Source organism: Electrona antarctica (genome assembly GCF_951216825.1).
Source record: "Electrona antarctica genome assembly, chromosome: 11".
NCBI classification, from domain to species: Eukaryota; Metazoa; Chordata; class Actinopteri; order Myctophiformes; family Myctophidae; genus Electrona; species Electrona antarctica.
This window is the reverse complement of record NC_136792.1, coordinates 20,212,176-20,229,053: the sequence shown is the minus strand read 5'-3', so window position 1 is coordinate 20,229,053 and position 16,878 is coordinate 20,212,176. Positions and strand designations below refer to the sequence as shown.

General features: G+C 42.0%; 1 protein-coding gene across 2 annotated transcripts in view; it reads left to right on the top strand.

Annotated features, from left to right (window-relative positions):
* The first annotated feature begins 4,017 nt into the window (after window positions 1-4,017).
* Window positions 4,018-16,878, top strand: part of dclk1b (doublecortin-like kinase 1b) — a 32,773-nt gene continuing 19,912 nt past the window's right edge. The window contains exons 1-3 of one of the 2 annotated variants that reach the window (XM_079514028.1): window positions 4,018-4,083; window positions 5,117-5,498; window positions 5,791-6,137. In XM_079514028.1, coding sequence (XP_079370154.1) covers window positions 5,138-5,498; window positions 5,791-6,137 — 708 coding nt within the window. In that variant the 5' untranslated portion in view covers window positions 4,018-4,083; window positions 5,117-5,137. Of the gene's footprint in view, window positions 4,084-4,553; window positions 4,693-5,116; window positions 5,499-5,790; window positions 6,138-16,878 lie in introns of those variants that run through there. The other variant, XM_079514027.1, reaches the window with a different exon arrangement.

The following is a 16,878-nucleotide window of genomic DNA, read 5'->3' as shown; positions in this document are numbered from 1 at the left end:
AATTTGAAGCCTGAGAAAACAAATCAGGTAATCTTGATAAAATGTGCTGAGATACAATATCCATCCATTAGACATGGATTATAATCGCATCTTTGATGTATTTACAAACTGAACTCCCTGGGCAACCAGTGACTTCCAGGAAAGTCTGGATGGCAACCGGGGAACGTCTGTGGTGCTGGAGAGACAGCTGACCTCCAGGAAAGACTGGCAGGGTAACAGGGGCCAGCAACCCGTTGCAGCACTCGCAAGAGCGCACCAAGCAAGCTACAGAACGTACAAATGAGCAGAATACAGCCCCCAGAATCTCCCGAGAGGAGGGGAGGAAGAGAGACTCGATAGGAAAGATTCAACGACAACAAAAATGACAGTGACAGACTCAGGGAAGGCTTCCTTGACTCAAATACACCAGAGTAAGGCCAAGTGTGGACAAGGATGGACGCATGCACACCGCACAGACGCACAGTCTGGTGAGACGTAGGAGGACCCTAGGCAGGAGGCAAACCATAGTCCTAGAGACCTCTCAGTGCCTGGGGGGGGGGGGGGGTGTCCTGGGTGCGGCGGTCGCTGGGGTGTGGTCAGCACTGGTTTGCTGCACCTGGCCGGCAGGACACGGAATTCCCTGTTGGCCGGTGGCGGGTGTGGCCAATGCTATAGCTGGTGCTGGTTGCACCTTGGTGATACAGTAGCTGCGCCTGGGGCGCCCTCCGCGGATTCGTCTATAGCTGGAAGCCTGGAGGAGAGGGGCAGTGACTTGGCCAATCACTGCTGACGCCTGACGCGCCAACTGGAGAGTGTAGTGGTTGAAACACTCTAAGAAAGTTGGAGACCACCTGATGACATCTCTTCCCGGCCAATGCTTCATCCATTAGAAATGGATTATAATCGCATCTTTGATGTACAGTATTTACAAACATTCAACTATACTGAAGTATGAGGACATGCAAGTTGTTATGACCAAGCACCTTTTTATTCATTAGCATTATTTCATGTTCAGATTGCACTGCTCTGCTCGACTGTCTATTCATTTGATTCAAGTAATGGTTTGAAGGTGTGGAATTAGTTCAAATTAAAATAAATGCAACAAATTATACTTGACTGGAAACTGGAACAGAATGCTGATTAAACCTGTTCATCCACACCACTACTGTTAGAGAGAAAATGTGTGGATTATCACATTTGTGCCGCAGATGTACTAGCTTTGATTTTTATTTTTGAATAAAACAACATTAATTTCAAGAGGTCATCGGTTTCCACTTGCTTTGATAATGACCTGACCTCCGTTTATTTTCCTTGTCAGAAGGAAGCAATGCCTGAACCTCATTGTCGCTTTGAAGAGAAGAACCACACACAGGGTTGCTACATGTTGGGCCATCTTCAGGATACACAGTGTTGTCACCTTTCTAATTGTACTGATTCAAGAAGTAATCTGAATGTAGCTCTTCTCTTACTGATCCTGTGCTGAGGACCCAGATGATCTGATAGGAGATTGAGTCAGATTTATCTGGTTTCCTGGTGTATCTGAAATAGAAAATGTGGTTACACAATGTAATAATTAACTCTGGGTCTTTGCATTTGTTACTATTTATTATACAAGGACAGTGGTGGAAAAAGTACTCAAATGTATGCAGTATCAATACTGCAACGTACTCCATTACAAGTAAAAGTCCAGATTTCAAAATGTGCTTGAGTAAAGGTACAAAACTATTGGCATCAAAATGTAGTTAAAGTACCTAAAGTAAAAGTATTCATTGTGCAGAATGTTCCATTTAAAGTTTTCAAATGTATACAAATATTAGCTAGTATATAAAGGGCTGCAGTGGTTAATGCATGTTTTGTAATAATAAACAATTCTACAAAGTAAGTAGTAACTAAAGTTTTCAAATAACTGTAGTGAAGTAAAAGTACAATATTTGGATCTGAGATGTAGTGGAGTAGAAGTAAAGGTATTTGGAAATACTCAAGTAGTACAAATACCTCAAAATTGTAGGCTACTTAATTAAGTACAGTAATTAAGTAAACACCACTGTACAATGAACAAGGATTTGTAAATAAAGTAATAAACTGAAGCTTATTTGCACAATTGATTCAGATTGTTAATTTTCAGTGATGCCGTTTACAATCTTGGCTCTCTATTTGGAATGTTGATCACGTTCACTTTTATGAATAGGTGGTAATATCAATAACAAATTCAACTTATGAGTGGGTTCAAGACCTGACCTGTATCAAACAAAAAGTAAGTATGTTTTTTTTATGAAACAAAAACTTTGCACATAGAATGAGGATAATTCAAGCTTTCCACACAGCTGCAATGTTGGTGAGTTTAATGTTGCTTTTAATACAATCAGCTAGGACCTTTCTGTTTGGATGTACTGTATGGGCTGTCAAGGGTTGGTATTTGGTATTGCAACTCTAGATTCCAGATATTAAAAATAGAAATCTAAGAGTTGCTTGCGGCTACATTGGCACTCTGTTCTCTTCACAGATGAGAGCAGGTTCACACTGCAGTCTGAAGAAACAGGTGATGAATATATGAATGCTGCCTGGAACATCATCCAGTATGACCGGTTTAGTAGTGGGTTAGTGGTGGTATGGGGAATCATATTCTTCCTTATTCCTTGGATGGTTGAACAGAACTCCATGACATGGCCAATGGTACATAGCAATCAATTGCTCTGAACAATTATTGTCAGAGCTTAGTGCAGGACAGTGCTTGGCCCCATGTGACTTGAGTGTGTAGACAGTTCCTGGATGACGAATTGATGCTATTGACTGACCCTGTCTTTTCCCTGACCTAAATCCAGCTATACAACATTATGTATCAGTTGTGTATCTGACGCTGCCAAGTACCAACACAAGCCTGTACAGGAACTCACTGATGCCCTGATCCAGTCTGGGAGATTCCCCAGCCCCAGGACACCTAACCTGGCGCGGCCAGACTCATTCACAGACTCATTCACTGATGAACCCTCGCTATGAGTCTGGCCGCACCAGGCTACAGGACACCCTCCGTCGACTCACCAGGAGCATGCCCAAATATTGTTGCTAGTAGTGCATACAGACATGTGGGAGGCTGGGAGCCATACATAGTAATCAGTCACATTCTCTGTTGCTATGACATTGACTAATCTACATTTTGTTCTCAACAAATAATATACTGGTATGTACATCAGTAAACATTTTCAACCTGAATCATTCATCAAACTCTGATGTGTGACTTAGGGTTACTCTATTTATTTATTGCAGTAAGCCTATATTTTACAGAACAGGGTAAATTATGTATCTATCTATCATTAAAACTGTTAGATGCAGTTTCATTTTATAAGAGAAAATATAGTGAATTCGTTTGATAATGTTTTTAGCAATCTGACAGGGGGTAGGCCTACTACAGGATCATTAGGGACATCTGGGCACCAAATATTTGAAAATGGTCTTAAGTGTAAAAGTGAAATGATGTGAACATGCATGGATGGATGGTACATCATTATCAGACTTAATTTTAACCTTCAACTTCTTGTTTATGCAGCAAAATGACTGCATAGGCATACATGTTTTGTAGCAATTTGTAGAAATATTAGACCTATTGGCAATTGTTTACGCACGTTCTACTTAAGACCATTTTCAAATATTAAAATGTTTAACATTTTGCCCAGATGTGAAAGTGCCCATGATCCTGTCTGATACACAAACAAGGTCTGTGCTGTGGGCTGTGGCAAAATATTTCGAGTAGGACCTTTTCTAATTAATGTAACTAATCTAGGCAGCTTTTCAAAAGCTACGACAGCCAAATTCATTGCTAATTTAGTATAGGCTAGCAGCACGTGCTTGCGCCTACATCATTGTTGTTTAAGCAAGTGTGTGTGTGTGTGTGTGTGTGTGCAGGAATATCCAATTCTTCAATGAAGGAATAATAAAACACGTGCAAGTTACCCGCATTACGTGGTGTTCTAATCATTTCGTCCGAGTGAGCAAATGCACTATTCTGAACCCATCCAAGCAAGTCTAATTGAAGATCTAATTCACCTGTTGTAACTTGTTTTTTATGCAAAAGAGCTAGCCAGCCCATCTGCACTTCCGTATCCGCAGGTAGGATAGTTCTTTCATCAACAGTTTGATTTAAGTATTCCCTTTAGTTTCTGTCTCTCTCTCTCAGCACCACAGTTAACTGCTCAAACAGCAATGTTAAATGGAATAATAAATCATTGTAGGCTATTAGCCTACAATTTGTGGCAGCTAATGAACGAATTTATAGTTTTTATATTTATAGTTTTTGTTATTTTTTATTTTGATCATCGTGTACAAAGCTTGTCAACATAAAATATAATGCATGTATGTTGCGACTATTTCAAAAGACGTGGATCTGGCGAGCATGACCGCGCATTGATTGCGCGCACGCACCGATGATACGGTGGGCGCGCGCCGCGCGCGCGAGGTAGAAACGTGCTCGAGAGAGGGTTGCAACTTGCCACCCAACCCAGCAAAAAAACGAACCGTCCAATGTAAATCACTGCAAGGGGTGGGGGGGACACCAGCTCAGCCCTGCCTCCTCTCTGTTTCACACGCAACGCAGACACGCACCGCAGACACGGGCAGGCGCACTATCAGGGGACAACAAAGGGACGCATGCAGGCATCAAATATATGAATGAAAAACTGACACGCTGGACGTTTGAATTGCATCTGCTTTCTCTAGAAGGTAAGAATGCAGTGAACAAGATGCTGCTGTTGCTGCATGCAATTTTTCATGCGATATTTTGTTAGTCCCATTTGATTTTGTCATTGTTGTTGCTGTAATTGTTATTCATTTCAAATGTTGTCTGATATTCAATTGGTTCTGGTTATATGGTTGTAATCACATGTGTGATTTGTACTGGGCCTATATAAGGATGGAATGAAGTGAAGTGGGGAGCATGTGGGGAGCATGAAATGGGTGTGACACGCATGTGTGCAAGTACAGAACCAGTAGCAGCATCAAAGCCTGCACCATCATCAGTGCCTATATGAGATGTGTCAGCATCTTCTAGAGACTGACACAAGACAGTTTGAATGTACTCTGAGCGCCGGTACTACTGTGCTAGCGTTTATTCCAAATGTACTAGTGACTCTGCTTTATTCTCTAGGTGTTACATCACTCAGCAGTAATGGAACTGGAGCACTTTGATGAGCGAGACAAAGCTCAGAGATACACCCGAAGGGGCTCTAGAGGCAATGGACTGCCGAGTCCCACTCACAGTGCTCATTGTAGCCTGTACAGAACCAAAACACTTCAAACTCTGAGCATGGAGAAAAAGGCCAAGAAGGTTCGTTTCTACCGCAACGGAGACCGCTACTTCAAAGGGATTGTATATGCTATTTCTCAGGACAGGTTCCGATCCATAGATGCCCTCCTGGCTGACCTCACCAGAGCTCTGTCTGACAATGTCAACTTGCCCCAGGGAGTGCGGACCATTTACTCTGTGGATGGGACAACTAAGATTACCAGTATGGATCAGCTGGTGGAAGGTGAACATGTGCTCCTGAAGGGGCTTTCCTTGGATTTTGTTAATTATTATATTATTAAAAAGTCAGTCATTTCACAAAACATGTGCTGTTCCTTCCTGCTTTCTATATGATCAAATAGTTAAAACAGAAAGCAGTGTGGCCTTTGTTGGTCTGTGTACAGGCCAGGGTACAGAAACCTGTACTGTACAAGTTGTACAGTATATTCTACCGTTCCATCTGTGCGATCTTGAATGGCATGATCTACTAGTCGGTACTTTTGTGAAACCTGATAATGTTTTCCTATTATCTGCAGGTGAAAGTTATGTTTGTGGATCCATAGAGCCCTACAAGAAACTTGACTACACAAAGAATGTAAATCCCAACTGGGCTGTCGGAGCCCGGACAGCAGTAACCTGCCGTTCCCCTTCTTCCCTTGGCAGTGCCAAGGCTGGATCCCTTGAAATAAAGGAGAGCAAGGACTTCATTAAGCCCAAGCTGGTGACCATTATCCGCAGTGGGGTTAAACCCCGCAAGGCTGTGCGGATCCTGCTCAACAAGAAGACGGCCCACTCATTTGAGCAAGTCCTGATGGACATCACAGAAGCCATAAAACTGGACTCTGGAGTGGTCAAAAGGCTGTACACTGTGGACGGCAAGATGGTAAGTACTATTTAAATGGTTATTTGGTATTGCATTTTGAACCTCTCCACAGCTGTCCCATTAGTTGAGAACACTTCTGTAAAAGCCCTATAACCTTCTATTATCTTCTGAATACTACTTTCAAGAACAAAAAGAGTCTGCACAAATTGGTGTACTATACAACATGTTCCATGCTCCCTAAAAAGTGGGTATGTTACCCTAAACATACTGTCCGTAAGAAGGTTATAAACATGCATCATTCCAGTTGCTCAGCGGGTTCACCTTATTGAAGACATGGAAATATGCAAAAGGAGTAAAATAAATACCTAGATGTTATGTTTTATATGTTAAATACTTAACATATCCCTTACAGTTTGTTATTTTTGTTTGGGAAATCTGCTGCTTTTGGGGTTTTTTTTAAGGTGAGGCAGTTGCACAGCAGGCAGAAAGTTCTGTCCTTTTCCTCAAAGGAACCCCATCATTCTGTTAGTCCTTCCCCTGCTCAGCTATAATTTAGCTTCTGTAATAAAACCTATAAAGCATATTATTCATTATTATTATACATTTTTGAGGGGCGCTAGCCCCTCCTATGTCCAGCAAACCCATTCTGGGCGGGAACCCCTTTTGGTGTTTTACCCCCTCAGGCCGGAAACCCATTTTGGGGTTCTGTACAGTATGTACAGTATTCAAAAATGTAAATTTTTTGATGCTGCTATATAAATATTTGAAGTTTTTCAGAAAACTTAGGTCAGGATTTAGAGGCGTTTTTAGAATCGGCTTTGAGGGTTTGTGTAAACACAAACATTGAAGACAAACGTGTGGACGCAAATTGTGATTGGCCAGAATGATGATGTATGATGACATATGATGATAAGAGCGCCCCTCACTTCACACAGGTGTTTTTTATTTATTTATTAATAATAGCCAAAGGAAACATAACTTTTAGAGGACGCAATTTTGCACTGGTGATAATTTGACTGAGGAAGCACAGCACAGAAGTACTTCGTTGCACTATTAACATCCAGCATTTTAAAGCCTCATTTAAAATCAGTTATTTTCATTGAGTGACAGTCATGTGACAAAGTATAACTTTGTGGGGCTTTATACAGTAAACTGTATACTGTTTTTTAGACAAAAATAGAATTTGGCCACTGAACTGTCTTTGAAATGAAGGGACGTGTTCCTTTTTCCCTTTGTGTCTGTGAGGATATCTTCGTCCAGTGAGACTTGCAGTGTCTGAATAGGCTGGAATGCAATTGACGATATTCAGACCGCGGCCATCTTGCCAGCAAGTTGCTAACTAGGTGCAACTTCCCATAGACAGCCCATTCATCCAAACAGAAAAGTCCTATCTAATTGTATTAAACAACGTCAACCTTACCAACATTGCAGCTGTACGGAAAGCTTGAATTATCATCTTTCAATCTGTAATTTTTTGTTTCATAAAAATCCACCGTAGAAATTCCTTGCAGGTGATTCTTTTTCTAAGTATTGGAGTTTGGAAGCACTCGTTTTTAGTAAAGCAACCTCCTGCATTATGTGCAAATTCAAAACAGGTGGTACGCACTACACAGGGCTGTTGAGTGATATAAGACGAGCACTCCCAAACTCTGACACTGTATAGAATTTCTTTACACGAAGTAGCTCATAACATGTCTACAGTGATTTTTTTATGAAACAAAAACTTTACAGATTGAAAGAGGATAATTAAAGCTTTCTGTACAGCTCCAATGTTGGTGAGTTTGACGTTGTTTAATACAATTAAATAGGACCTTTCTGTTTGGATGAATGGGCTTTCAATGGGAAGTTGCACCTAGTTAGCACCTTGCTGGTAAGATGCCGGCTGCGGTCTGAATATCGTCAATTGGGAATGTTTGTGTAGCCCCCAGCCAAGACCCAGCCCGCAACAGCCCTGCCAATCGGGCTCAGCCCTATTGGCACGGTAGGTTGCGCGTTGGTCTGGCGAGTGGCAGCCCCGGGTTCAATCCTCACTTCCGCGCAATGCTACAATCTGGCGTAGTCGGCAGGACGTCGAGCGTGATATCCTTGCGTGAGGGACATTGTGTGCAGTGGTCCGCGGTGTGAAGTGAGAAGCGGGAGGACACGCTTCAAAGACTGGGGGGTGATTGTAGCCCCCAGCCAAGACCCAGCCCGCAACAGCCCTGCCAATCGGGCTCAGCTCTATTGGCACGGTAGGTTGCGCGTTGGTTTGGCGAGTTGGAGCCCCGGGTTCAATGACAATCCCCGCTTCCGCGCAATGCTACATTTGCAAGGAGAAATGGGTTTCAATGTCATAGCAAACAGTAGCAGAGTATTACATGGCTATTCACTCCTACAGTTGCACACATTAGTGGCTTTAGCCTACAGTAGTTCCAGGCTAAGTCAAGTAATTTGATCTGACAAACAGGATATCTAGTCGAATACCGTAGAACTCGCCAGTTTACCAAGTCACCACATTGATGAAGAAAATTCTTCATTAATGTCTTCATCGTTATGCTAACATGCTGTCTTCCTCAGTAGGCTATAGTATGTCAAACTCACAGATGTTATAGTTCATTTCCAAAGTGATCAAATTATTTTGTGCAATTAAATGGTCAGCTAGATGATGATAAAAAGGTGAGTATGTGAATACCAATGATAAGTAGGCCTACCTTTCAGGAATTGTTTACTAATTAATTACATTGTTTTGGTACTTTGGTGTTTAAACTTTTAGCATTCCTACTTTCTCTAGTGTTAACTCTAAACAACTATCCTCTCTCTCTCTCAATTCAATGCAATTTAAATGAAGGTGAAGTAAAACTAAAATGCACTAAATCGCAGCGAGTTGGTAAACTGGCGAGTTCTCCGGATACCATCCAGTCAGGTTTCTTCTTGCTGCTTTACTCTGTTTTATCTTTTCTATATTGGAATTATATTTTTTCATAATAGCCACTTGACTGATGTTTCATTCATTTATTCATTCAGAAATAAGAATTAGAAAATGAATTACATAAGTTCTCTAGAGATATTAAACCCTTTTACACTCTCACCTCTCCTCCATATCGGTATAGTTAAGACGTAAAATTGTGTAGTACAAAAATAAGCCGATTTGCTCAGACACATATGACGTAAATGCTCCATTCCTTAACAATGGGAATTTAATGTTTGTGTAAGACGAATATCTACACTAATAGCTGAATATAGGAGGGGCTAGCGCCCCTCAAAAATAGTGAGTTCACTCTCTTTTTTCCCCTCCCTCCCTCTGACGGTTTCTATGGTGACATGGTTTCCAGGCTGGTTGCTAAGGAACAGCCTCTGCGGCAGAGCGGTGCAGTAGTGATGTCAGGACTGTATGTGTAGTGTGAGCATAGGTGCAGTGGTTGGTCTGTCACTATCATCATACTGTACATATGGTGGCAAGATGATAAGATCCCATGAGTCTGGACATGGCTCAGATTGAGTTCCTAGATACTGTAGTACACAACACTTCTGTGTAGAGGCACTGTTTAGTGCTTTCACCTTGCAATCGGTCTTTTCCAATATATTTCCTAATGCAAACTGCTTTTCTAGTGATGCATACTTGTAAATGTAGCTGCATTGCCCCATATGAAGATGTTCTTTCTTCATATAGAGAGTATGCGCATGACATCATCATCAAACCAGGAAGTTATGCAGGAATGCCTACTGAGTGGCAAAACACGACTTTCTGGCCTTGACAGCCCCTACATCCAAACAGAAAAGTCCTATCTGATTGCATTAAACAATGTTAAACTCACTTTGCATGTTCCTTTGCCACTCGATTTGCCACTCGATGTGCCATTCACTTTAAGCATGCGCATACCCTCTATTGGTTGAATCATTTTGGTTTTGTCTCATTTTATCGACCCTGTGCACTCAGTAGTCCACCACATTCACACAGTAGCTCCAAAGCTCAAAATGTAACTGATGCTGCCAAGAATCTGCCTGTCAAAACATATTTGCTAATAATTGTCTTTGCTTCTTCAGCTAGACGACTTTAGTGGTCAACATAATTTCCTAATAAGCTGTGGCCAGACCACAGGATTCTTTGCTCTACTTTTCATCCTCTTGTGGTCATGGGGTGATTCCATCTGGCTAGATAATCACCTTCCTTTGGCAACAGAGGTCCTGTTTTCATGGGTCTTTACCCTTTGCTAAGTGACCTCCCCGCACTTTTGGTCCTGAGACAAAAGCACAAACAAACCTAGAAACAATTACCATAAATAAATTACATTGGCGTTTAACAGTGATTATGTCTGACAGCAACATAGCCAGTGATTTTGTTATTGAGAACATTATAGATGTTGCATGTAGTTAATAAAATACTCACATTTATTTAGATTATTTCATTGATTCAGTATATTTGTAATTTTGTATTTATTCTAATTTGTTCACAACCATTGGTATCTTTGTTAATTGCATAAAAACTCTTAACTGAATTGTACCCTGCAAGCTGTTCTGTAGCAATGACTCTCATGATGACAGTACAGCTCCTCTATATTGCTGAGTCACTGTGTCATGGTGATCACACTGCTAAGCAGGCTGCAAGGCGTATATCTATTCTACGTCCGAGCATAGACATGGTAACGCCCCACTTGCCTTTGATTGGCCTTCCGACACTGCCGGCCGCACCAGAGTTTCCTCCGAGGTGGAAGATACATGCTGGATAGTCTGCCGCGAGGTTACTCTGTGGTGGGAAATAAATAAATAATAAAAGTACGATATAATACAAGAGAATGACAGCTTGGCAGGCATGACAGTAACTTTTATTTTTGTAGAAGAGGCAAACTAATATTGTTTATACCGTTGGCCTGTTTATTTGTATACTTGAAACAAATTTGTACTGTAAAAAAGGTCTCTTTTCCCTTGATCTTTATCTTTTTTAGTATAACAGTATTAGTTTACTATAATTAGATTAATACCTTGATCTTTATCTTTTTTAGTACAATAGTATTATAGTTTACTATAATTAGATTAATACACGATAATCAACACTAACACTTTATTCAATCAAAGCAAACGGCACAAACAATATTAGTTTGTCTCTTCTACAAAAATGAAAGTTACAAGTTACTGTCGCGTGTTGCCATTCTCTTGTTTGTATTATTTCCCACCACGGAGTTAGCCTGGCAAAAAAAAATTGCCTGCCGGCGGATTACGGCCTGGAGAGGCTCAATTGTACGCCCATTTCCTACACCAGAGAACTGGTGTGGCCAATCGGGACACGGTATGCAATATGGGCGGGCTTTGGTACAGTGCCGTTCAATGCTTGAGACCTTTGACTGACAGTAGCTCTGACCAATTGCGTCAAAGAGAAAATGTTTGAACCCGCCCCCCAAGAAACAAGATCCATACACAGCATCTCCAGACTCAAATACCACACGACAGTGTGATTTGAGGACCGTTCCTCAATCCTCATGATAAAATGACAGCATGCATTGCTGCTAATATTGGTTACATGCAGTAATTAATTGTAATTCCCTTGTTATTGTAGTGTGCCTCATACATTCATTTTAAGTTTAAGCTGCACGGCTGCAGCCTGTTAGCTGGAAGGTGGATCTTCAGTATTTTCAGTTAAATATTTCAAGATAGCTCTTTAGCAAAGCTCATTTTCTAAACTGAGACGGCATAGAAAGGCAAGCAATCATTGTCATGATTTCAGGAGGCTTAATTATAGCAATAGCAATGGCTTTTAAAGGCTATTGTGCCTGATATTGTGTTTGAGTCCACAGGGAATGCACTACAAGCTGTTGATCGGTAGGTGTGTCCTGAATGGAGCTGTAAGTGCATCAATTCATAACGCTGACTCGCACTCATGAAATCACTCACAATGCTGCAGCTGCAGTTATGTAACAAATAAAGTGTCCCTACTACTTTGCCTCTTGCTGGCTCATTTTGGTTCAGTTTGTGATGCAAACTCACTGTGAGCAGTAAACCGTTCCATGACACTGACTGATTGTTCATCTAGCATAGTCCGGTTCACAGCATTATTGTTTCAACCTGTCATGGCAAAGATATGAATTCTTTGTCACACAGAAGTGTCATGTAAGACGTCTTTTTTTATTCCCCTGCTATTCTTCTGGGTACTCAAATGTAGAGGTCCACATCATTACCTCTTAAGAATGCAGCTTCCAAGTGTATAGTACAGTCCATTAGTTTTACCCTGTGTTATCAGCTTTTGTGTATATATATATCTGTATAACTGTGTGTGTGTGTGTGTGTGTGTGTGTGCGTGCATGTGCGCGTGTGCGTGCGTGCGCATGCGTACACGCATTGGGGAGGGTAGGATTAGTGGAGCTGATGTGTCACTGAGCCAGCAGGGATAACAGATCAGCATGAAACAGGTCAGATATAGTTAACTGTTAGGGGTATGAATGTGAGCATTGAATGTTGGATTTGACCCTGAAGCTGGTGATCAGTGATCACTGAATGAATGTTTTGTCACAATTAGTTCAACTGGTGGACCCAAATGCAGAAACAACACAGCGTCAAAGTCTTTGTAGATCTGTTATGTTTGGAGTGGTCGAGTGGAGCAGGCTGAGGCTGGTGGCAGACAGGCTGGCAAACAAGGCAGAGGAGTATAGTCACAGGAGAACAGAACATAGAACAGGAGAAAAGTAGAAGTGTACAAACACAAATTATTAACTGAGGCACTAGGACAAAAACTAGAACTGAATTCAGTAGCTGGCAAGAAGCGTTGCCACACGAGAGGTTGAGAAACGTTCATCTGGCATCGCGCGGTGAGAAGAGCAAGGCTTTATAGACTTGGAGGTGACGAGCTGATGCCGGGTAGATGAGGGAACAGGTAACAGGTGTGCCAAGCTGGAGCCATGTCTAAGCCCAGTGCCCACACACACGCCCACTCACAATGACAGACACAACCACATAGACAACACAAGGACACAGCCAGAGACTGTGACAGTGCCCCCCCCTCAAGGACCGCCTCCAGGTGATCCACCAGGCTTGCCCGGGTGACGCCGCGAAAATCCGAGATAAGGGAAGGGGCCTTGATGAAGAGGCACGGCACCCAGCAACGCTCCTCAGGACCATACCCCTCCCAGTCCACCAGGTATTGCAACCCTCTCCCTCGACGGCGCACATCCAGCAGCTGCCGGACCGTGTAAGCTGGGTGGTCATCAACGACATGGGGAGTGGGGGGGTATCAGAAGGACACAGCGGGCTGGTCGAGACAGGCTTCAACTGGGAGACGTGAAAGGTGGGGTGGATCCTCCAGCGAGAGGGCAACTTAAGCTTAACCACAGTTGGATTGATGATGGAAGCAATTTCATATGGGCCAACATACCGGGGGGAAAGCTTCTTGGAATCCACCTTCAGAGGGAGGTCCCTGGAGGAAAGCCACACACACTGACCTAGCTGGTACACAGAGGCTGGAGTTCGGCGGCGAACAGCATATCCCAAGGATATGCCAAGCCTTGGATACGTTTAACAGAGGTTGGTTGAGGCCAGTCCACCACTGCCCGCACCTTTTCGGGGTCTGCCTTTACCTGGCCGCTCTCAATGATGAACCCGAGGAATCTAGTGGACTGAACATGGAACTCGCATTTCTATGCTTTAATGTAGAGAATTTGTCAGAATTGTCAGAATTGTATTGAGAGGATGGCCCCTTGAGATGCAGCATCTATACATACAACTACGACATTACAGCAGTGCAAGTACACAGTACTAAAGACACATAGGTGCAACATAACATACAGTACAAATACACAGGACACATACAGGTACTCCCCTTCTCCCACCCCACCCCTGACCCCGACTCATTTACATATGGAAATAATGGAGAAAACAGTACTATAACCAGTGTCAAAGTTAGAAGTAAACATGTGTGCAAACAGTATTAGAAGCATGAACAGGTTGTTTGGAGATGTGAATACAGGGAAGTCCTGAGGTAATCTAAGTGAAAGCGGAAGATATTGTTCCAGTCAGATGGAGCTTTGTAGTGGAATGACCTGTGTCCAGATTCCGAGCTTGTTCTCCAGAAGGCGCTGGAGCACCTCTCTGACATGACCCACATGTTCTTCCAGGTTCCGGGAGAAGATCAGGATTGCCATGTTTTGGCAATCCAGAGTGGCTCTGATTGAGACCAACAATTTGTATCTGGCTCCAGTCATACCTTTAGTCAATAATCCTTGTTTTGTCTTTTGTCATAGTTTAAATACATTACAGAACTTACTGCTGTGATGTGGAGCAGGAGCTATGCCTGTGATTAGGGGTTGGGTCAGAGACATTCTATGAATGTCCAATAGCCACTGTCTGACCACTAAACCTGTGACCACAATCCATTTATTGTATATTATTTACAGAACAGGGCAGATGCAATATTTGTATCCAAAGTCTTAACTAGATTGCTTCTAAAGACTTCATACCCCCTACAGTGCTAGTGCTGTTTGATGTCCAAAACAGACCTGCAAATGGATCTTTAACATGGCTCTGTCATTTTCATTGTCTCAAATGCAGCTGGGATCTTGTCAGGTTGCCTTGGTGATGACTGTGCATGTCCCTATGGAATCACACTGACTGGGACGGGTGGTGGGGGCAGGGACAGTTTGTCAAGAGAGGTTGCAGAGAAAATAGCCATTTGTGTTGACGTTAGAATGTTATGGTTGAAATTACAATGGAAACTGATGCCCCACTGCTGCTAACCAGCCACTGTCACCTTTTTGCTGCCACTGTCACCTTTTTGCTTATTGAAACAATACATTTGAAGATGATTTTGGAACAAAATCTAGACAAAGCAAATAATGTGATATTATATCCTTAATTATTACTGTATTGAAATATTACTAGTGACAGCTCACTGCTGTTTTGGTAACACTTTATATTAAGGTCGCCTTTATAATGCATTATAAGCTCATTTATAATGCATTATAATGTGCTTATAACCAATGTGTTTATTAAATGGAATAATGTCTTATAAACATCAATAATATGCTATAGCATATTATACAAAGTTTTGTCACTTTACTTAAAGGTCACAAAGTCATGCTATAGGGTATTATAAAATGATAACTGCTAATAACCATTAAAGAATGTTGCCACTTTACCTAAAGGTCTCAAAATCCTGCTATAGCATATTATTGATGCTTATAAGACATTATTCCATTTAATACACATTGGTATAATGCATTATGACACAGACATTACAGCACCTCTCTATGTGCCTTTATAACCACCTAAGTTATAATAGTTATAATGTGCTGTTCCACTGAGCATAATAATGCATTATGACCAGCACTTATAATATGTTATAAACGTGGTTATAAAAACATTATATATATATATAACATATATTAAACATTTATAACGAGTGTTATAATGCCTTATAAGCACATTATAATGCATTATAAATGCGCTATAATGCATTATAAAGACGACCTTAATATAAAGTATTACCGCTGTGGTATTTCTTCCTTTTATCATACATTAGTAAAGTTGTAAAGGAAAAATAAGTAGGCTATATAATTACCTGCAGGAAGAATGGGAGTGTTTATTGACTGCATTATCTGCTCACTATTATTGTATTGTTTGGTCTACTTTATGCCTTTTATAAATGAAGCCACAGTGATTATTTGGTAATCAGAGATTTTGCCAAAAAAGTTCTTGTCTGTATGAAAAAAAAACAGTTGAGTACTATGATACTAAGTACTTTGACACTACATTACTGTCATTTCAAAATTAATCCCTGAACACTACATTACTGTCCTTACAAAAATAATCCCTACCATCTGGTAAAAGTATTTATTCACAAGACAATGCACAATCAATACACACCATCATGGATAGAGGATGGCCCATCAATCACCCTACTTAAGACTTTAAGGTTATATGATTATGTAGAGGAAATTAATGCATATCTCTGCTGACACACTGCTATAGTTAATTAAGCTTTCTGAGAAGGGCAGGGCTAAATCTGTGTCTTAATTTGTGAATCACGCAGAAAAACTTTTTTTTCTTTTTTCAAAATGATTTAATAGCACAGGCAGTCTCTTCACATACTAGAGCAGGGGTGCCCATTACGTCGATCGCGGTCGACCAGTCGATCGCAAGCGCTGCGCAGGTAGACCGCTTGGCCTTGCCATGAAAAAAGAAAAAAAGAAAAACAATCCTCGCCTCGGGCAGGCGGCGGCGCGCCGGTGGCTTTGAAGGAGAACGTCGGGTCTGTTCTGTTGTTAAACAAACAAATTAAAAGGATATCTATCCATCATTGTTCATATAGCAAGATGCGCGCGGCAAAGAAGCCTAAAACATATCACTTCCATGGAGAACTGCGAGTGTAGCCTTAGCCTGCTTCAAATGGAACCAAAGGACCCTTTGGACTAGACTCCTCCGCGGGGACCCCCATTATCCGCGGACCCCCACACAGACTACCGCGGAGGCGCGGACCCCCGCGGAGGTCGGCACGGACCCCCGCGGAGGTCGACGCGGACCCCCACGGAGGTCGGCGCGGACCCCCGCGGAGGTCCGCGATAGTCTGCGTGGGGGTCCGCGATAGTCTGCGTGGGGGTCCGCGCCTCCACGGTAGTCTCTGTGTGGTCTGTGCCATCATCCATGCATCACAACCAAAACAAACTAGGACTAGCTTTGACGGTTGCCACATTTCGTGACTGAGAGAGAAACAAGCAACCAGGTCTATGAAAATGTTAACAGGCCAGATCAAGTCAGAAAATCCGAAAAAGTCAGAAATTAAGTCTCTTCTTTGCAATGCGGGGAAACTGAAAAGATAAATAAATAGAATTGATTTTGAAAC